Source organism: Bubalus bubalis, chromosome 1, assembly GCF_019923935.1.
Source record: "Bubalus bubalis isolate 160015118507 breed Murrah chromosome 1, NDDB_SH_1, whole genome shotgun sequence".
NCBI lineage: Eukaryota > Metazoa > Chordata > Mammalia > Artiodactyla > Bovidae > Bubalus > Bubalus bubalis.
The window spans coordinates 127,734,770-127,757,394 of NC_059157.1; the positions used below are offsets into that span (position 1 = coordinate 127,734,770).

General features: G+C 37.8%; 1 protein-coding gene across 11 annotated transcripts in view; it reads right to left on the minus strand.

Moving 5' to 3' along the window:
• The window catches only part of VPS8 (VPS8 subunit of CORVET complex), a 302,528-nt gene that overhangs the window by 218,291 nt on the left and 61,612 nt on the right, over positions 1 to 22,625 (minus strand). For all 11 annotated transcript variants that reach the window (XM_025287194.3, XM_025287196.3, XM_025287177.3 and 8 more), the window contains 3 exons: positions 22,496 to 22,586; positions 22,023 to 22,069; positions 20,319 to 20,408 (listed from right to left, as the gene is read on the minus strand). In XM_025287194.3, coding sequence (XP_025142979.3) covers positions 20,319 to 20,408; positions 22,023 to 22,069; positions 22,496 to 22,586 — 228 coding nt within the window. The remainder of the gene's footprint in view (positions 1 to 20,318; positions 20,409 to 22,022; positions 22,070 to 22,495; positions 22,587 to 22,625) is intronic.

Sequence of the window (22,625 nt, forward strand, 5' to 3'; positions counted from 1 at the left end):
AAAAGGTGTTTTATCTTCGTGATTAGATGGTAAGCACAGTAATGAGTGAGAACCAGCTTGCAGAGAATTGGGGGGAGAAAGGTGAGAAGGGAAGGAGGAGGAGAGGGGGAGGAAGAGGAAGAGAAAACATCAATATATGTGTAACTGAAACCCCTGAATAAGAAAAGTAAAACAACAGAATAGAACAAATAGTTCAAGATACAACCCAAGGAAACCTTCCTGAGATTTTTTTTTTTTAACAGTTATCAATCGACATATTACTAGTGCAGGAAAAAAAATGGCCTAGGATGATTATTCTGAGACCCAGAAAAATTACTGGATTACCCAAACTAAGTAGCCAGTAAATAAGATGAATTTTGAGAGAGAACAAAAAAACACCTGGCTAGCCTCAGATTTTCCCACAGTAGTATTCGATGACAGAAGATAACAGAACAACATTTCAAGATCCTTAAGGAAAGGCAAAATGCTTTTCAATATAAAAGCTAGAAACCAACAATTTGAAGAGTCAACAACTCAAAAATCATTGTTCTCTTGAGGCTTCCCTTTTTTTTAACTTCTTCCATATTATTTTATTTTTGGCCAAATCTTGACCAAATAGCCTCCATATCTGGAAAAAAAAAAAGATGTGTCTTTTATTAAATATTTATCACCTTCTGTTTAGAAGCCTATCATTTTATAGCCAAGAATGTGAAGCATGATATTCTTCTTCATGAAAGTAATATGAATTCAAAGAACATTTGAAAAATACATAAAGACATTTTAAAAAATAAAATGCCCTCCATAATTTTACCACTAAGAGAAAATATTATTTAAAATGATTATATTTCTTTGCCTTTTTCTAATCATTTAGCATAATTAAGATATCAGTTGTTCTCAAAGTGTGACTCATAAGAGGACCACAGGAGATCTTCAAGACTCAAGAGTTTTGTGAAGTCAAACATTTTCATGATATTATAATCTTAATAATAATATGAAGATTTCACTTTTATTATTCAGCATGTTCACATTTGCAAATATAATGCAACAAGGGTCAGTTAAACTGCTGTCTTCTTGGCCCGAATCCAAGCAGTGGAACCAATCTATACTAGCAGTCATCATATTCTTCATAGTCATACCCTCAGAGGAAAGGGAAAAAATGCCATTTTCACTCAAGATTGCCCTTAGGGGATTCCTCGGTGGTCCAGTGGTTAAGAATTCGCCTACCAATGCAGTTGGACATGGGTTTGATCCCTGGTCAGGAAAGATCCCACATACCACAGGACAGCTAAGCCCACCGCTATATCAGGAGGAACCACCACAAGAAGAAGCCCGCACATGCAACTACAGAGGAGCCCCAACTCACCGCAACTAGAGAAAGGCCGTGAGCAACAACAAAGACTCAGTGCAGTCAAAAAACAAACAAAAAAAGACTGTCTTTGATGAAGCAGTGCTTTTTATTAATTTTATTAAATCTCAACCTTCAAGTTATATTAAAAAAAAAAAATTCTGTGTGATGAAACAAGAAATAGGACTAAAGCACTCCTGTTGCACAGCAAAGCACTACAGTTGTCTCAACAAAACCACTTGTGTAACTGTTTGAGTTGTGAGCTGAACCAATCACTTCTATCATGGAGTACGATGATTGACAGAAAAAGATAACTGATCAGACTTGAGTGTATGACGAAAACTTTTTCAGAAATGGAACATAGTAAAGCTGTCACTTTAAGGGAAAAAAAGGAACATGTTGCTAATGATTAAAATTCAAGCTTTCAATTGAAAATAAGAATTTTGGAAATCATACAGCCACCACTGTGAGCTTTACAGCTTCAGGGTAAAGACTTCACTGGCGAAACTGGAGGTGATTCATTAGCCCTTGGTTTTTGTTTTTTTTGGCCTCATGGCGTGGCTTGTGGAATCTGTTTCCCTAACAGGAATTGAGCCTGGGCCCCCTCGACAGTGAGAGTGCGGAGTCCTAACCACTGGACCACCAGGGAATTAGCCTTTCTTGAATGAATGGATTCAGCAGCCAAGAAATGACTGGGGAAACTATAGCAAAAGCATTGGCGATCAGCAGGAACTACATTTAACTTAAAAAGTAAGCCTAAAACAAACAGATACCCTGACAGTAAGGAAAAGACTTATATGAAGACAAAGTGGGAGGAGAAAGAAAAAAAGAAGGTTGGAGGGAGATTAAGTGGCTTCATCTGCATATTGGTAGTCAAAAGATATCCTTTAAAACTCACAAACTTAGAAGTAGAAACATTTTTAACAGTATAAAAGATAATGGTTAAAATCTGGTACAGAGGAGGGATTGAGGAGGAAGAATAAAGAAAATTACGCTAAGGAGGAAGAATAAAGAAAATTGTGCTAAATTTAATAACAGAAAGGACCAATGCCTCCCCCACAAAAAAATAGAGGATGACAAGAACTATACAATAATTACAAAGGTAATCACTGGAATAAAAGACACAATCTTAAATATCAGAAGTACAGTAAAGTGGTAAAAGGTTTTCTTTTAAAAAAATAAAAACAAAAAATATTTGTTTTAATTCACCCAAGATTTTCAGATTGAAATCTGAAAAAAGCAAAAATCTAAAATCTTAAAGCCAACCCTAAAACTCCATGCAAAGAAAAACAGGATTGTGATCAGATTAAATGTTGTTTATCGGCTAAAGTAAAATTCAGGATAAAATGGTATTAAGTGAGTAAATAAACCATCATGAAGATCAATTTCCTATTTCTATATGCCAAATTACAACATGGTACACTCTATATTAGACAGTGCTAATGCTCCTAAGGCTTAGAAGATGGAAGGAAAAAGAGAGAAAAGAGTGCTGTAACAGGGCACTTTCATTCACTTCTCACTGTCCACGAGAAACTGGGTGGACAAAAAATGAGTAAGGATTTAGAATATCTAACAATTTAAAAAGTCTGACTGATAATGAACTATTTATTCTCTGTGAAAACACACAAAACACTATATTTCAAGTGCTGATGGAACACTAATGAGAAGTGATCATACATTGGGCCACAGACACACCAAAAAAAAACCCTAAATAAACTCCAAAATGTAGAATTAGTACACAAAACATTATCTGATCCCAATACAAAAAAACTAGAAAGGAATCATACATCAGAAAATAAATGTTCTTTCCACCTAAAAAATAAACTTTCTCTAAAACTCTTCAAAGAAGGAATACTAATCACATTTGAAGATTATAAAGTCAATAATGACAGTGGTACATACTGAATTGACTCTTTACTGACTGAGCCACCAGGGAAACCCATGAATACCGGAGTGGGTAACCTATCCCTTATCCAGGGAACTACCCGACCCAGGAATTGAACCAGGGTCTCCTGCATTGCAGGTAGATTCTTTACCAGCTGAGCTACCAGGGAAGCCCACTGAATTGATAGCTTTAAAGAAATCTATAAATTGACATTTTTAGAACTCCAACATCAGCAAAACATACATTTTTCTTAAACACACAGGACATTTACTAAGATAAATGATGTATTTTAGGCCATAAAGCAAGTTTCAAATTTAAAAAGATTCAAGTCATACAAAGTATGTTCTCAGACCACAATGAAATTAAATCAGAAATTAACAAAATAAGTAACAACAGAGATGACATCGCTATAGATTCTCCAGATATGAAAAGGGTCATGAAAATGTCATGAGTTGTTGAGAATGATGAAACTTAGATGAAATGGCTGCATTTCTTTAAAGATAGAAAATATCAATGCTCACTCAAATAGAAATAGAACTACATAACCTTCTAAGAAAATGTACTTTAAAATTTTCCTACAAAGAAAACTCAAAAACTTTGATACTTTCAATGGTAAATTTTATCAATCATTTAAGGAATAAATATCAAGTATTATAATTATTATTATTAAAATCAACTCTTCTATAACACTGAAAAGGAGGTAATAATTCACAACTAATTCTATGAAGTCAGTATAACTCAACACCAAAACCACACAAAGGCATCACAAGAAAACAAAACAGATTACCATTCTTTATGAACACAGATATTCACATTAGAAAGGATAATATCTCATAACCAAGCAGATTTACCTAAGGAATATAAGTTGGTTTAAAACTCAAAAAATCAATATAAATCACCTAATTAACAATGAACTATGGACGGAGGTTCATGACATTGTACAGGAGACAGGGATCAAGACCATCCCCAAGAAAAAGAAATGCAAAAAAGCAAAATGGCTGTCTGAGGAGGCCTTACAAATAGCTGGGAAAAGAAGAGAACCGAAAGCAAAGGAGTTCATAATTCATACCCATTTGAATGCAGAGTTCCAAAGAATAGCAATGAGAGATAAGAAAGCCTTCCTCAGTGATCAGTGCAAAGAAATAGAGGAAAACAATAGAGTGGGAAAGACTAGAGATCTCTTCAAGAAAATAAGAGATACCAAGGGAACATTTCATGCAAAGATGGGCTCGATAAAGGACAGAAATGGTATGGACCTAACAGAAGCAGAAGATATTAAGAAGAGATGGCAAGAATACACAGAAGAACTGTACAAAAAAGATCTTCATGACCCAGATAATCATGATGGTGTGATCACTCACCTAGAGCCAGGAACATGAAGTCAAGTGGGCCTTAGGAAGCACACTACCAACAAAGCTAGTGGAGGTGATGGAATTCCAGCTGAGCTATTTCAAATCCTGAAAGATGATGCTGTGAAAGTGCTGCACTCAGTATGCCAGCAAATCGGGAAAACTCAGCAGTGGCCACAGGACTGGAAAAGGTCAGTTTTCATTTCAATCCCAAAGAAAGGCAATGCCAAAGAATGCTCAAACTACTGTACAATCGCACTCATCTCACACACTAGTAAAGTAATGCTCAAAATTCTCCAAGCCAGGCTTTACCAATACATGAACCGTGAACTTCCAGATGTTCAGGCTGGTTTTAGAAAAGGCAGAGGAACCAGAGATCAAATTGCCAACATCCACTGGATCATGGAAAAAGCAAGAGAGTTCCAGAAAAACATCTATTTCTGCTTTATTGACTATACCAAAGCCTTTGACTGTGTGGATCATAATAAACTGTGGAAAATTCTGAAAGAGATGGGAATACCAGACCACCTGACCTGCGTCTTGAGAAATTCGTATGCAGGTCAGGAAGCAACAGTTAGAACTGGACATGAAACAACAGACTGGTTCCAAATAGGAAAAGGAGTACGTCAAGGCTGTATATTGTCATCCTGCTTATTTAACTTGTATGCAGAGTACATCATGAGAAATGCTGGGCTGGAGGAAGCACAAGCTGGAATCAAGATTGCCAGGAGAAATATTAATAACCTCAGATACACAGATGACACCACCCTTATGGCAGAAAGCAAAGAAGAACTAAAGAGCCTCTTGATGAAAGTCAAAGAGGAGAGTGAAAAAGTTGGCTTAAAGCTCCACATTCAGAAAATGAAGATCATGGCATCTGGTCCCATCACTTCATGGGAAATAGATGGGGAAACAGTGGTGGACTTTATTTTGGAGGGCTCCAAAATCACTGCAGATGGTGATTGCAGCCATGAAATTAAAAAACGCTTACTCCTTGGAAGAAAAGTTATGACCAACCTAGACAGAATATTGAAAAGCAGAGACATTACTTTGCCAACAAAGGTCCATCTAGTCAAGGCTATGGTTTTTTCCAGTGGTCATGTATGGATGTGAGAGTTGGACTATAAAGAAAGCTGAGTGCCAAAGAATTGATGCTTTTGAACTGTGGTGTTGGAGAAGACTCTTGAGAGTCCCTTGGACTGCAGGAAGATCCAACCAGTCCATCCTAAAGCAAATCAGTCCTGGGTGTTCATTGGAAGGACTGATACTGAAGCTGAAACTCCAATACTTTGGCCACCTGATGCGAAGAGCTGACTCATCTGAAAAGACCCTGATGCTGGGAAAGATTGAGGGCAGGAGGAGAAGGGGACAACAGAGGATGTGATGGTTGGATAGCATCACTGACTCAATGGACATGAGTTTTGGTAAACTCCAGGAATTGGTGATGGACAGGGAGGCCTGGCGTGCTGCAGTTCATGGGGTCGCAGAGAGTCAGACACGACTTAGCCACTGAACTGAACTGAATTAACAAATGAAAAAAATCATATCAAACAGTGAATAAAGTATATCTGACAAAATTCAACATCCATTCATGAAAAAGAACTCTTAGAATAATAGAGAGGGAAATTTCCACAACTTGATAAAGAGTATCTGCAACAAATATGCAACTAACATTACACTTAACGGTGAAAAATCAAATGTTTTAACTCTGGGAACAAGGCAAGAATGTCAGCTCTCACCAGTCTTATTCAACAAGGGAAGAAGTTCCAGCCCTAGAAATACTGCCCTGGAAGTTCCAGCCATTGGCAGGGGTGGTATTAGGGGTGGTGGGGGAGAAAGCACAGATTAGGAAGAAAAAAACAAAACCGTTCCTGTATGTGGATAACATGGTTGTCTACATAGCAGATCCCAAGGAATCTACACAAAATTTCCTAGAACAAAGAAGTGAGTCCAGCAAGATTGCAGGATACAAGATAAACACAAAAACCAACTATATGCTATTAGTGAACATATGGCCACCAAAATAAAAAATTCAGTCCCATCTACAATTGCAAAAGAAAAGAAGGGAGGAGGGGAGGGAGGCAGGCAGGCAAACTGACTATGTATACATCTAATAAATCATGTACAGCAATCATACTGGAAGACTCAACATGGTAAAGATGTCAATTCTGCCCAAATTGATACATATGTATAATATATTGATAATTTCTATCAAAATCCTCACAAGATTTTTTTGTACAGACAAGAATATTATAAAATGCATATGGAAAAGAAATTAGAATAGCTGAAATAATTTTGATATGAAAAATAAAGTGAAAGAATCACTTTATCCAATTTCAAGACTTACTGTATATAGCTACAGTAACCAAGAGTGTGGCATTGGCAGAAGTACAGACACACAGATCAACGCAACAGAAAGGAGAACTGAGAAGTAGACCCACACAAGTACACCCAACTCATTTTTGACAAAGGTGCTAAAGCAATTCACTGGGGGAAAGCTAGCTTTTTCAACAAATGATGCCAGAGCACTTGGACATTTATAAGCCAAAAAATAAAAATAAACCTTCAATCTAAGTCTAAGTTATGTAAAATTTAACTCAAAATATCACAGATTTAAGTATAAACACGAAGCTGTAAAACTTAAAAAAAAAACACACACAGGAAAAATCTTCAGGATCCCAGGTTAGGCAAAGAGTTCTTAGACATGATGCCAAAGCATAAAATAAAAAGAAACTGGACTTCATCAAAATTTACAACTTTTGCTCTTCAAACGGCCCTGCTAAAAAGTGTAAAAAGAAAAGTTACTGATTGAAAGAATCATCTATTTGACAAAAAACTAGAATGTAGAATACATTTTTTTAAAAATCTAAAATTATCAAAACTCAACAGTAAAATGGAAATCCACTTAGAACATAGGCAAAACACATGAACAAAATTTGACAGAAGTTAAACCACAATGAGATATCACTACACATCTATCAGAATAGCAAAAATAAAATTGAGAGTGACTTCACCAAATACTGGTGAGGACATGGACAAACCAGATCATTCATATATTGTTGCTGAAAACATAAAATGGTACAACTACTCTGGAAAACAATTTGGTAGTTTCTTAAAAAAAAAAATTAAATATGCAGCTATTGTATAATCCAGCAATTGCACTCTTGAACATTTCTCTCAGAGAAATGAAGAAAGCTTATACAAACTTATATACAAAAGTTTATAGCAGCTTTATTTTTAACAGCCCCAAGCTGGAAACAATGTAGATGTCCTTCAACGAGTGCATGGTTAATTATACTGTGGTATGTCCATCCACACTATGGAATACAACTCAGCAATAAAAAGCAACAAACTACTGACAGATACAACCACCTAGATGAATCCCCAAAGAATTCAGTTGAATTTAAAAAGGTCAATCCCCAAAAGTTACATACTAAAAATTCTATTTACACAGCATTCTTGAAATGACAAAATGATAGAAATGGAGAACAATTAACGGTTGCCAAAGGATAAGAAATGGGGGAGGCGGGGGGAGAGGAGAGAAGAAGTCATGGCTACAGAAGGGCATAATGAGGGATGCATGTGGTGATGATGCTGTTTTTTGGTATCTTTACTGCACTGGTCAATATCCTGGTTAAGTACATGTACTACAGTTTTACAAAATGTTCCCACTCGGAAAAACTAAGAGTACAATGGATCTGTTTACATTAATTTTTGCAACTAAATGTGAATCTACAATGATTCAAGAGCTCCCCAGGTGGTGCTAGTAGTAAAGAACCCCCCTGCCAATTCAGGAGACATAAGAGATGAGGGTTCGATCCCTGGGTCAGGAATATCCCCTGGAGGGGGGCATGGCAACCCAGTCTGGTATTCTTGCTTAGAGAATCCCATGGACAGAGGAGCCTTGCAAGCTACACTGCAGAGGGTCACACAGAGTCGGACACAACTGAAGTGACTTAGCATGCATGTACAATGATCCAAACATTTAATGTTTAATTAAAAGAACATTGCTAATTATTACAGAAATGCAAATCAAAACTACAATGAGATATCACCTTACTTCAGCCAGAATAGCTATCATCAAAAAATCCACAAACAATAAATGCTGGAGAGGGTGTGGAGAGAAGGGAACTCTCCTAAACTGTTGGTGAGAATGTAAACAGGTACAGCTACTATAGAGAACAGTATGAAGGTTCCTTAAAACTAAAAATAGAACTGCCATATGAACCTGCTGGGCACATATCTGGAGAAAAACCTGATCCAAAAGGATACATGCACCCCAGTGTTCACTGCAGCACTGTTTACTGCTAACTGCTAAGTCACTTCAGTCGTGTCCGACTCTATGTGACCCCACAGACGGCAGCCCACCAGGCTCCCCCGTCCCTGGGATTCCCCAGGCAAGAACACTGGAGTGGGTTGCCATTTCCTTCTCCAATGCATGAAAGTGAAGAGTGAAAGTGAAGTCGCTCAGTCATGTCCGACTCCTAGCAACCCCATGGACTGCAGCCCACCAGGCTCCTCCATCCATGGGATTTTCCAGGCAAGAGTACTGGAGTGGGGTGCCATTGCCTTCTCTGCAATGTTTAAAATAGCCTAGAAATGGAAGCAACTTAAGTATCCATCAACAGATAAATGGCTTTAGAAGATGCGGTTTATATATATATAAACCATTTTATATATATATATATATATATATATATATATATAATGGAATACTACTCAGCCTTAAAAAAGAACAAAATAATGCCATTTGCAGCACCATGGATGGACATAGACATTGTCATACTGAGTGAACTCAGACAGAGAAGGACAAATAATGACATCCTTTATATGTGGAGTCTAAAAAGAAATGATACAAATGAACTTGCACAACAGAAAGGGACTCACCAACTTAGAAAATGAACTTATAGTTAGCAGAGAGAAGAATGAGAGGAAGAGATAGTTAGGGAGTTTGGGGTGGACGTGTACACACTGTATTTAAAACACATAACCAACATATACCTACTGTACAGCACATGGAACTCTGCTAGAGAAAGACCACTTCAGCGACGAAGACACAGCACAGCCAAAAATAAACAAACAGATATATATATATATATATAATTTAAAAAGAAAAAAGAAAAAGACCAGTTCTTCTACTGAAGCAAAACCCTCAGTCCTTCCAGCCAGACCTGTCTACACATGCCTCACTATGAGATATTGGGAGATCAAGGACCCACATGCAAACTCCAAGTCCTCCTGCCTGTGCTGTGTGCTGCTTGCTTATTTGATTGTCTTGCAACACAGACACTGTGAGCAACATCTGCTTTAAGCAGGAGATTCCTCTGAGTCTCAAAAGCATACAAGGCCATCCCTGAGAAACAGGTGAACTTCTGGTCTCCAGAATTTTTAAAAAGTAAACATTTTTCTAATCTCTTCCTCAATACACAGCCCTATAAGTGATCAAGTGACTGAAGAAGATTGTTTCTCTTGTTAGATATCTGTGTATACTCAAGATTAATTTTAAAAGACAATATGAATATGTGACTTACATGCTGAGCTGACAGAAGACCTAAATTTAAGCATGTCAATTGTCTGAGTGACTGAATAGATCATTTTATTGCATTGTGACTGTCTTACCATCTGCCAACTGAAGATATAATCTCTGGCTTTCCCTATTTCATGGGGATGATGTGAAAAGAAACGAGATAGTAGATGCAGATTCCTCTGCAATATAACTAGTGCAATATAATTCTCATAATTTATATTCTAAAAATCAATCAGGCAATAAAAAATGCATTGTTTGATAATGATTCAAAGTCTTAATTAAAGTCTAGAATATATATGCACACCAAAGCAGATACACATACCTAAACACACACACACATCTCAGATAGACAGATCAACAGATCAATCCATCTCTGCAGGTGCTCAGAATTAAACAGCTGGTATTCCAGTATTAGTACACAAACACCGTGAACAGCTATATATAAATAGCTCTCTGTATGCGTAAATGTGTATATGTATTTTTCCTTCTTTTTTCTTTTCAGATATCATTATAACAAAATAATCTCATAAGGAAAAAAATCTGAATCCCTAGAACCAACATTTTTAAACAAGCCTCAGAGATAAAGCAGTGTGCTGGACACCAGTACTGTTTTTCCTTCTTCGAATCATTTCAGGGAAACATGAATTAGACAAGGAAAGCTCTACTGCTTCATCCTACATTCAGCTTTTAGTCCCTGTCCACTCTTTGGCATGAACTCTTAATACAAAAATAAATGCTAACGGCTGCAATAACAAAGGCCTTGAATGTTCTTATTGACATGGAAATGTAAAATGAAACTGGGAAGGGAGCCTGGAAATGATTAACGTAAGGTTTCACTTTAAAGATATTTTTAAATTATATAACTTTTCAAATCTTTTTAAGGTTGATTCATATTTTTTAAATGCTTTGGGTTTATTTATTTAACCTCTACTCTGTAACATGAACAAACAAAGATAAACGTAGCAAGATAAAATAACCAAAAATACATGAAAATGCTTCCACAGTTCACTTGGCAGCTTTAGAGTTGGAGAACACTGTTAACAGAGAACTCAGATACCAGAAAAGCCAAAGGGACAGACTGTTTCTGGAGTTGTTAACTGTGTTGAATACTACTGAGGACAAATAAGATGAGGAATAAAAGGGCCCAAGATCATTCAAATATGATTACTATGATTACCCTAAAATGAATTCATTTGTATTTTCACTTTTGTATATATTTTAGTATCTTCCTAAAACCACATTATTATTTAGGTCTTCTTTATTGCAAAGTGACCTAGCTGACAACATACTGGTCTGAAATTTTCAAAGAATAAACTGCAAGGTGTACAGAATAGGGTCAAGGCTCCCAAGTCAAAGAGGCTGGGTGCCCACTGTGGTTTGATTTACTGTATGATACTACACAAGTTATTCAACCTCCCTCTGCATCTGTTTATACTAGTAAGCATCTGTAAAATGGGGATAAATAATAATACCTAATCCTCAAGTGTGTTATCAAGATTAAAGGAGATACCCGCCAGGCACATAGCATACAATAATATTAGTCATGACTGTGGACATCTGTGCTGCAAAGGCTAAGTTTCATTCTCAGTTCAAACCTCCCCGAGTTAGACTGAAGACAGCTAGGTTTAAAATATATTTCTTAAGGCAAACACAGTATACAAGATAAATTCATGTATTTTAAAAAATTCCTTCAACAAATACTTATCAAAATCAAGGGCACTAAACCAGATGCTGGGAATACAGTGGTGAAAAGATTAAAAAATGGTCTCTGAACTCATACAAGTCCCTAGCCTTACAAAGTCTAGCTGGGGAAGACTGACACTGAATGAGTGATTTACGTGACAATTTTTACAAAGAAATGAATCTGACAATCTGGAAGTCAGAGGAAGTGATGTTTAAGCTGGCACCTGAAAATACACAGGAGCTAAAAAAAAAAAAAAAGTTGGGGGTAGCATTTTTTATGCATAGAACACACCATGAGCAAAGGCTCTGAGTCAAGAAAGAACAGGAATACCAAGGATCTGAAAAGAACTCTGAAGTATGAAAGGGATACAGAGAATTACAGGAATACAGGCAGGGATAGATCACACAGAGCCCTAGAAACCGCCTGGGAATACAGTCTTTACTGTGAAATGAGAAGCCCTTAAGATATTTTAAAATCCTGAGAGTCTCATGTCTAAACGTAATACATTTCTCTCTGGCTGCTGTGTGGAAAAATGGTCTCTAAAGTACAATAAGACTATGTACAGGAAGATCAATGCAGAGGCTATGGTAATATACCAAGAGAAGACTGATGGTGATGTGGAACAGGCCAGTGGTAGACTAGACAGAATGATTAAATTGGAGGAATAGTCAAGATGCAGGAAAGGGAACAAGTCAAAGACAAGAATCATTCAATTTACTTTAGGTGGACATGGATCCAATCACTAAAACAGGGGTCATCAGATAAGGTTTTGAGAGGAAATGTTCAGAGCCTAGTGGGCCGCCATGTATGGGGTTGCACAGAGTCGGACACAACTGACATGACTTAGCAGCAGTAGCAGTTTATGAGTTTGAAAGTGAAAATATTAGTCTTCAGTCATGTCTGACTCTTTGCGACCCCATGGACTGTAGCCAACCAGGCTCCTCTGTCAATGGAATTCTCCAGGCAGGAATACTGGAATGGGTTGCCCTTTCCTTTTCCAGGGGATCTTCCTGACCCAGGGATCAAACCTGGGTCTCCTACATTGTAAGCAGATTCTTTACCATCTGAGGCACCAGAGAAAACCCTCATGAGTTTGAGGTACCTATAAAACATCCAAGTGAAGATGTAAATGGACAACTTAACTATAGGGATCTTAGAACTCAGAACAACTTAGGTTGGAGGTAATAGTAAGATAGCTATTTACCTATGTCACAAGATAAAGTAATGATTCTTAAACTTCCAACATGCTGATGAATCATATCTCAGGGGCTGAATTCAAATCCTGGTCACAAATTTCAGAGAGCCTAACTCAGCAGAACAGGGAAATAACTCAAGAAAAGGCATTTTTAACAAATACTCTCAAGTGACAGACAATATCTTGAGAATGAACAAAGAAAGACATTAGTAGCAAGAAAGAGAGGAAAAAAACCTGGAATGTATGATACCAGAGAAGCCATTGAGACAGACTGTTTCCAGAGTTGTTCACTGTGTTGATTGCTACTAAGGACCAATAAGATGAGGAATAAAAGGGCCCACAGAACTCAGACAAGGAATGGGAGGGAGGTGAGGAGACGAAGACAGCTATGTGTGGCTCTGTTGAGACTGTACAAACAAGAGGCATAATAAGACTGTGGGAGATGGCGTGGGGCAAAGAAGGGATTTGTTTGTTGTCCGACTTTGTTTTTAGGAGCTTCCCTGGCAGCTCAGACAGTAAAGAATCTGCCTGTAATGTAGGAGACCCAGGTTAGATCCCTGGGTCGGGAAGATTCCCTGGAGAAGGGAATGGCAACCTACTCCAGTATTCTTGCCTGGAAATCCCATGGAGAGAGGAGCCTGGCTGGCTACAGTCCACAGGGTCGCAAAAGTCAGACACGACTGAGCAACTAACACTTTCACGCTTTGTTTTGGGGATAAGAAAGACAGCCTGAAGAAAAGGCAAGGTTCAAGATGTATGAGACAAGAGAACACTTTCTCTTTAATCTTACTAGCTATTGTACAAATAAATTATAATTATAGGTTCAAAACTTTCTTAGATAAATAAAAGCCAAAGCCTGTCAAAAACATCATGAGATCCAAAAGCTATCTTCTGTAGTTAAGACAGGGCAAATATTGATTGATCTTTGGAGGAAAGCAAAAATACTGAATGGTATTATATATTCTGATTCTAAGGAAAAGGTGAGGCTCCTCCTCAAAGGTAAAGATTAAAACTGAGACAGCAGACATGAGAGCCACCTGCTGGTAAAATGTAAATGCTCAGTTTGTTTCTTTTTTTTTTTGGCCATGCCACAGGGCATGTGGGATCTTTGTTCCCCAACCAGGGATCAGACCTGCACCATCTGCATTGCAAGTGTAGAGTCTTAACCAGTGGACCACCGAGGAAGTCCCAATGCTCAGTATTCTGACTGAGATAGAATCTAGTCTTAGGAATTTCAACTAATTGGATTACTGGATACCTGTTTCCAATGAGTTTCTTGATAAAGATAATGAAGTCTCAGATCTTCCCACCCAGCAAAACAAAGTCTTTTATAAACACTCCTGTTTCAATGTTATTCTCTCAAATCATCCCACCTTCGCCTTCTGAAACATGTACATTACCTTATGTAAAATAGATGACCAGTGCAAGTTCTATACATGAAGCAGGGAACCCAAAGCTGGTGCTCTGGGACAACCCAGAGGGATGGGGTAGGGAGGGAGATGGGAGAGGGGTTCAGGATGGGGTGACACATGTACACCTGTGGCCGATTCATGTTGACGTATGGCAAAAATCATCACAATATTTTAATAATCCTCCAATTAAAATAAATTAATTAATCAAAAAAAAATCTCCTAGTTAGTTGGTCATCATCCCTTTACTTCAATACATTCGACAGGAGGAGGCACACAGTCCAAGACTTATTACATAATCAATAGACCATTTAAAACTGAACTAGACCTTCTACCCACTTATGGGCTTCCCTGATAGCTCAGTTGGTAAAGAATCTGCCTGCAATGCAGGAGACCTGGGTTGGGAAGATACCCTGGAGAAGGGAAAGGCTACTCACTCCAGTATTCTGGCCTAGAGAATTCCATGGACTGTATAGGCCATGGAGTCACAGAGTCGGACACAACCGAACGACTTTCACTTTCACATACTAGCCTTGCCTCTGCTGCAGTACAATAAATCTCCCTATGATAGTCCTTCACTATCTGAAAGCAGATAGTGCTTTCAGATATCTGAAACTTATATATATACTTATATCTGAAACTTATACCATATCTGCACTTACTTTCTCCCCAGATTAAACAACTCTGGTATTTTTTTTTTTTAACTGTTGATTTTAAAACCTCCCACCAGCCCAGTTGTTGGATAAAAGCTGGACCGTCAATAGTCCATAAACTATCTTATTTAGTTTTTATTTTCAACACATAGCCCAGTGGTACTATCACTTTCCTCTGTCTGGGTCTTAATACACAGTTGACTCATACTAAGTTTATGGTCAACTAAAATCCTGTCCAGCTAGATTTCCCCAATCCAGGATGCATTCAACTTAATTATTTGAATCCAGTGTGAGTCTTGATGTCTATCCTTGCTAAATTTCACCTCATAACAATTTTGATTGCACTTTGTCAAGATCATTTTGGACCCTGATTCTTGGTTCTATCCAAATTCGACAAGCCATTCAATAAATCTTCATCCAAATCAATGATAAAAACTTGGATATGAAAGAGCCCTAGAAAGTAATTAATACTAGGCCCGCAAAATACTCTTTGGGGTAGGAATGTTCATCATCTGTAAATCTACTATTTACTAATCCATCTCAGCAATAAGGGTAATGAAAAACTAAGGCAAAACTTTAACAAAATCAAGATGTTATGTAATAAGCATTGCATGAATGTAGTGTCCTCACATTCTTTTCAAAAGTGCTGTTTTTATGAGTTTAGCAAGGTTGTTCTTAAGTGAACTCATGGAAAATGTTCACAAAGCACAGTGGGGTTACAGTGGATAGTTCCTACATCCACTTTTCTTCTACAAAATTACACTGTAAGAGTTAACCTATTTTACTATTTTATGATTAAATATTTACAATTTAACACTTAAAACAGCAGATTTGTGGCCATTTGTGCATGTATTTTACTCATCCTAATGGGCTAAAGATCACCTTTTACCAAAGTATAGTCTTCCTGAGTGAAATAAGTTATGTCTTCTCTGCTTAGGCATCCATGCTTAAGCAAGTGTGCCTTATTTGAAAACTGATCCAAAGTTACTTACAAATTATTTAGATAGCTCTGACTGTTCAAATAGGACCATGGGTTATAATTCCACTGGGTCTTGAGATCTGAACAATCATAATGTAACTATATGAAACATATGCTGGGCTTCAGCCTGTTTCTTTAATATATTTATCTGGACTTTTCCATTTTAAAGACCACTCTCTGCACTCATGAAAATAGAAGCAAAACCAGAAGTGTTGCTCCAGGGTAGAGTGTAGCATTCCAGATGTGGACTCCGAAGTCCCAGTACTGGATTCTAATCCCAGCTCTATTGTTCACCAGCTATGTGATCTGCAACAGGTGATTTAACCTCTCTGTGCCTTGGTCTCACTCATAAATGTGAATAATGACAAAACCTACCTTGTAGAGTTACAGGAATTAAATAAGTTAACATGTGTAAATGGTTTGTAATGGTGTCTGCCACACAGTAAGCACTGAATACTTTAGATGTTTGCTATAATTATCATTCCTGATCATCTACTATCATCACCCCTTCTCACCCATCCTTTCCCTGAACTTGCTCTGAAAATAACAATACAGTACAATGGATACTTAAGAGCTGGGTTTTGAAGTCAGAATAACCTGGACTGGAGTTTCTGACCCCACACTTAATCAGCAATATTACCTTCAGAAGTCACTTAACCTCTCTCAGCCTAAACTTTCTCTTCTATAATATGAGGATAATAAGAGGATCTACTTCATAGGGTTGTTGCAGGAATTAAACAAAAATGAATGCCACACCCTTCACCCAGTACTTGGCATGTAATACACATATTAGGATCAGATCAGTCGCTCAGTTGTGTCCGACTCTTTGTGACCCCATGAATCGCAGCACGCCAGGCCTCCCTGTCCATCACCAACTCCCGAAGTTCACTCAAACTCACGTCCATTGAGTCGGTGATGCCATACAGCCATCTCATCCTCTGTCGTCCCCTTCTCCTCTTGCTCCCAATCCCTCCCAGCGTCAGAGTCTTTTCCAATGAGTCAACTCTTCACATGAGGTGGCCAAAGTACTGGAGTTTCAGCTTTAGCATCATTCCTTCCAAAGAAATCCCAGGGCTGATCTCCTTCAGAATGGACTGGTTGGATCTCCTTGCAGTCCAAGGGACTCTCAAGAATCTCCAACACCACAGTTCAAAAGCATCAATTCTTCGGCGCTCCGCCTTCTTCACAGTCCAACTCTCATATCCATACATGACCACAGGAAAAACCATAGCCTTGACTAGACGAACCTTTGTTGGCAAAGTAATGTCTCTGCTTTGGAATATGCTATCTAGGTTGGTCATAACTTTCCTTCCAAGGAGTAAGTGTCTTTTAATTTCATGGCTGCAGTCACCATCTGTAGTGATTTTGGAGCCCAGAAAAATAAAGTCTGACACTGTTTCCATTGTTTCCCCATCTATTTTCCATGAAGTTAATCTTTGTCAAAATCCCTCCGTGTCCTTTAGTATTTTGGTAGGTACAATCTGGACCATACGAGTCTCTTTTCTGATAGTCATATAGATTCTTCATGCTTTTGACAAATATCTTTGGTTATCGACCTCTCTCCAACTTTGGTAGATGTTCTGTGTTTTATAGATATACTTCTCTCAACATTCTTCCCCATTTCCTTTCTCCTTGGATTGTTTGTGGTTATTGTGTCAAAATTTAAAAATTTCCTGTTCTTTGATCTTATGGTTGCCGGGGGGGAAGGATGGGGAGAAAGGACAGTTAGGGAGTTTGGGATAGGCATGTACACACTGCTATATTTAAAATGAATAACCAACAAGCACCTATTGTATAGCACACGGAACTCTGCTCAATGTTATCTGGCAGCCTGGATGAGAGGAGAGTTTGGGGGAGAATGCATACATGTATATGTATGGCTGAGTACCTTTGCTGTTCATCTGAAACTGTCACAACATTGTTAATTGGCTATACCCCAATACAAAATTGGAGAAGGCAATGGCACCCCACTCCAATACTCTTGCTTGGAACATCCCATGGACAGAGGAGCCTGGTGGGCTGCAGTCCATGGGATTGCTAAGGGTCGGACATGACTGAGCAACTTCACTTTGACTTTTCACTTTCATGCATTGAAGAAGGAAATGGCAACCCACTCCAGTATTCTTGCCTAGAGAATCCCAGGGATGGGGGAGCCCGGTGGACTGCCGTCTATGGGGTCGCACAGGGTTGGACACGACTGAAGCGACTTAGCAGCAGCAGCAATACAAAATAAAAAGTTAAAAAAAAATTCCTGTTCTTTGTGAATCTATTAGTATTTAGGGGTATATTAGTATTTTGGCCTATAACCATGAGACTGTGCCCATATTTGTTTTGCTGAAATATCTGCTTTCTAAAATACAGGATTCACAATGTTATTTTTCCTCATGAGATGTTATTATAACCTTTAAAATAAAGAGATAATTTTTCTATCAACAGTTTATCCCTTCTACTTCCCCAATAAAAAGCAAATTCAGAATAATGATTCCCACCACTGTTATCTTTACCGCCTATGAGGCTAAGTGATTAATAAATCAAAATTTTATTAGATATTCTTTTAGCAGAATTAAACTTCTGACAAATATCTAGGTGGTTAAAGAACACATTACTACCATGATTTGTTTCTCAGTAAATTTTAAAATCTGTTTTAGAAACCATCATCTACAGTCCCTGTCATGCTGATTCCTTAATATTTCTCTGTCAGAATATCACTTTTGATTCCTTTTTTCTTTTATAGCTCTCTACCAGGTTCTTCCCCAACAAAGTGGTTTCCACCTTATGTGTATATTCACATGCATGCCATGTGTACACACGCACACACACACATCCTCCTCATTAACCCCTCTAAGCATTCCCTATTGGATGTTCCTTTTCACCAAAGTACACCTTCCAACAACCAGAGTTCTTACATGAATACCACCCTACCACTTCTTGATAACAGATATTCTCTTGTTAAAATAGAGTTTTTTTTTCTCTATATACTGCAGTGATATACAAAATCATTTATATACCAGGTACTATTCCTAAATAGTTCTGTCCCCAAATGCTTTCTCTCTGCCATATGTTTTCCTCCTAGCTTATCTATTTCTATAACCTTATATAAGCTCCTTTCTCTTCTTCACTACAAATTTAACTAGCCTCTAGCCACAAGGTAATGTTACTTTGCTAGAAGCCCACTACTATGGCATTCAATAGTACAGTTCAGGAAACCAAATCCTGCTCTGATACCCTCCAACTGTTTACTGCCGTATCTACTCTTGTCTTCCAAAGTTAAGAGCATCAAATGGAAACATAAAAAGATATGAGCTGTGTCTGCTCCTCCAACTCCAAAACCCTATATTTCTTTTAAATATGTCCACTAATGTGCAGAAGAAAAGTTATTTTGACTAGACTATTAACTTCAAGATAACAAGGAGCACACATCTTTTGCACGCTATCGTCCAGTGCCTAGAACATATTAGACCAGAGGTTGCACACTTTGACCCATGGGCCAAGTCCTGTCCACAGCCTGTTTGTGAATGGCTCCCAGCTATGAATGGCTTTTACATTTTTAAAGGGTTGTTTAAAAACAAGTAAAAAAAAAAAATCACATGGACGAACGTGTGACAGGGACCATATGTATCCCACAAAGCTTAAATTTTACCATCTGGCCCTTTTTAGAAAATGTTTGCTAACTGCTGTACCAGACCCTCAAATATTTGTTAAGAGAGGAGGCAGGGGGAGGGGAGCAAGACCTCAGAGTGAAGAAGAAGAAACAGATTCCCAACAAATATACTTTGAGATGATTGCAAACGGTAAATACTCTCATAATAAACACTGTGCAGATCTTTAAATCATTCCTTGACTTCTATTTTCAGAGTTTCAAGAGAAACTAAAGGTTTTTTTTATTAGTATATTTAAGAGATCATAATTTTTTGGCAATGTACCTATTCTTGAATCACAGGTGCTTCTAAGAGAACTAAATTTAAACCTTGGTAGTCCACTTGTCCAACAAGTCAACAAAAGTGTTAGTCATCAGCAAGGTGTAAGGTGTCGATTCACAGGTATGTACCCTCATACACATCCGTTCCTTCCATGAGGCACCAAGCACCTAAGCACTGACACCCCACAACATTTTACTCATCTGTTCCCATGTGTCTGTACACCTGTTACTTCAAAATTTAGTAACTGAGAATGTTCTACAAACCCTGTAATAAAGCTCTGAATACTGAAAAATGTTTAAGCAAAACATGAAAGTTCCATTCTCAAATAATTTCAAAGACCAGTACTAGACCTGTTCATAGTAATGTCTATTAGAAGCACTTGCAAATATGTACCTGAAAATGTTGCTCCATCACTTGGATTTTTCCCTGGTCTGGGCATTTTTTTAGAGCTCGGTCTGCATAATGCAATAGGATTTCTACCATCTGTAAGGAAAACAGTAATTAAAATATGTCTCTAAAGCTTTTCAATACTTAATATATGTCATCTTAGTATATATGACCTTAAATAATACAGAATCAGGCTTGGCTATTTTATGAAAAAATACAATTTAAAATTTTAGTGGCTTTATTTCCCCATTTTTTAACCCCAGCCTAATTTCTTTCAGGCTCAGGGTTAGTACCAATTTGTTAATCTTTCCTAATAAATACCTCCAGGTTCCAGACGGCATTTGTGAAATAAAAATGAAATAAAATGTTGACGTTTACCTCTTCAGTTATCCTCTACATAGATCTTTCCCTAAAGAACACATACAGGCAATTCTTCCTACCAGAAACTAAGAGAATCATTTACAATCTTTGGAATGACCAATTTCTGTATATGTTTTCTAAATGTTTATACTAATTTGGAATCTAATTTTTACCAATGCATTTGCACAATAAAAAGGGGGAGGAATGACAACAGTAAATGAATTCAGGCAAGCCTAGACTAGGAAAACAAAGCTAGTATTAAATATTAACATTAGCCATATTAATGCTAATTAACAGCTTAAAGCTCAACATTCAGAAAACAAAGATCATGGCATCCGGTCCCATCACTTCATGGCAAATAGACATGGAAACAGTGGCAGACTTTATTTTGAGGGGCTCCAAAATCACTGCAGATGGCGACTGCAGCCATGAAATTAAAAGACAACTACTCCTTGAAAGAAAAGTTATGACCAACCTAGACAGCATATTGAAAAGCAGAGACATTACTTTGCCAACAAAGATCCATCTAGTCAAGGCTATAGTTTTTCCAGTAGTCATGTATGGATGTGAGAGTCAGACTATAAAGAAAGCTGAGAACCGGAGAATTGATGCTTTTGAACTGTGGGGTTGGAGAAGACTCTTGAGAGTCCCTTCAACTGCAAGGAGACCCAACCAGTCCATCCTAAAGGAAATCAGTCCTGGGTGTTCATTGGAAGGATTGATATTGAAGCTGAAACTCCAATACTTTGGCCACCTGATGCGAAGAGCTGACTCATTTGAAAAGACCCTGATGCTGGGAAAGATTGAGGGCAGGAGGATAAGGGGACGACAGAGGATGAGATGGTTGGATGGCATCACTGACTCAATGGACATGAGTTTGGGTAAACTCCAGGAGTTGGTGACGGACAGAACGTGCTGTGGTTCATGGGGTTACAAAGAGTCAGATATGACTGAGAGACTGAACAATAATAATAAAAAACATCAGCCATCTTTGCTACCTCAGGCAATACAAATACTTGCACATATAGTATTTCTCATTATTACTTATCAGTTTATAACAAACGTCAGCATCCTATGGGCTACAATTAAGTTCAGAAACAATCCAGATCCCTGGGTTTTCTTCTTCCTCCTGTCTGCTGTCTTCTGGCTATTTCACTATTTATAATCTTCATTAAAGAGTGAGCAAGGGAAAAAAGAAAAGGCGATAAGAAGGAATTTACAAAAGCATTCACAGTAACACCAAGGAATTATCATCTGATATGCTTTTTTATACACTCTCTTCTTGACTGTAGTCATTCACCTAATCGCGTCCAAGATGTACCCCAGTAAAAACCCTATTAAAATACTCACCCGATCTGCAACAATAGCCTTTCGCTTACTGGCATCCCCTGATAATCCTGCCGAGAAGCAAAACCCAGCATAAATCCAAAGTTAATCCACATCTTCAGGAGTGAAACTGCTCTGGTCTTCTATTGATAACTTATGCTAACAATGATATAACAAATCTAGGTAACAAAATGTTGGGTAGTATGCCATAACAGGAATACCTCCCATCAACTGGACCAGACAGCATGTCAGTGTACTCTCCTTTTGTTCTAACAGTTAAGTTTTCCTTATGAAATGAATTTTAAAAGTGACATTTAAAATTCTATATCCTGTATTTGTCATTAACCTTTTTTCCTGAAAATCTGTAAGGTCTGATAACATCTTGCTTATAAAACACTTGAACACTAAGTCAAAAGTATTCTGTGAATGATTAATATTATTCATTTTCTCTGCTCCAGAAAAGCAGTACCTACTACACCAGTGTTCTGTTGACTTACCTACTACTGCTTTTGCTTTTCCTTCATGGAAAGACCATGCCAGAGCCAAAGCTTCTGTAAGACAGTCTTGTTTCAAGAGGTGATCCACTCTCTAAAATGAATAAATGAGAGAAACCACACCCCTTTGTCT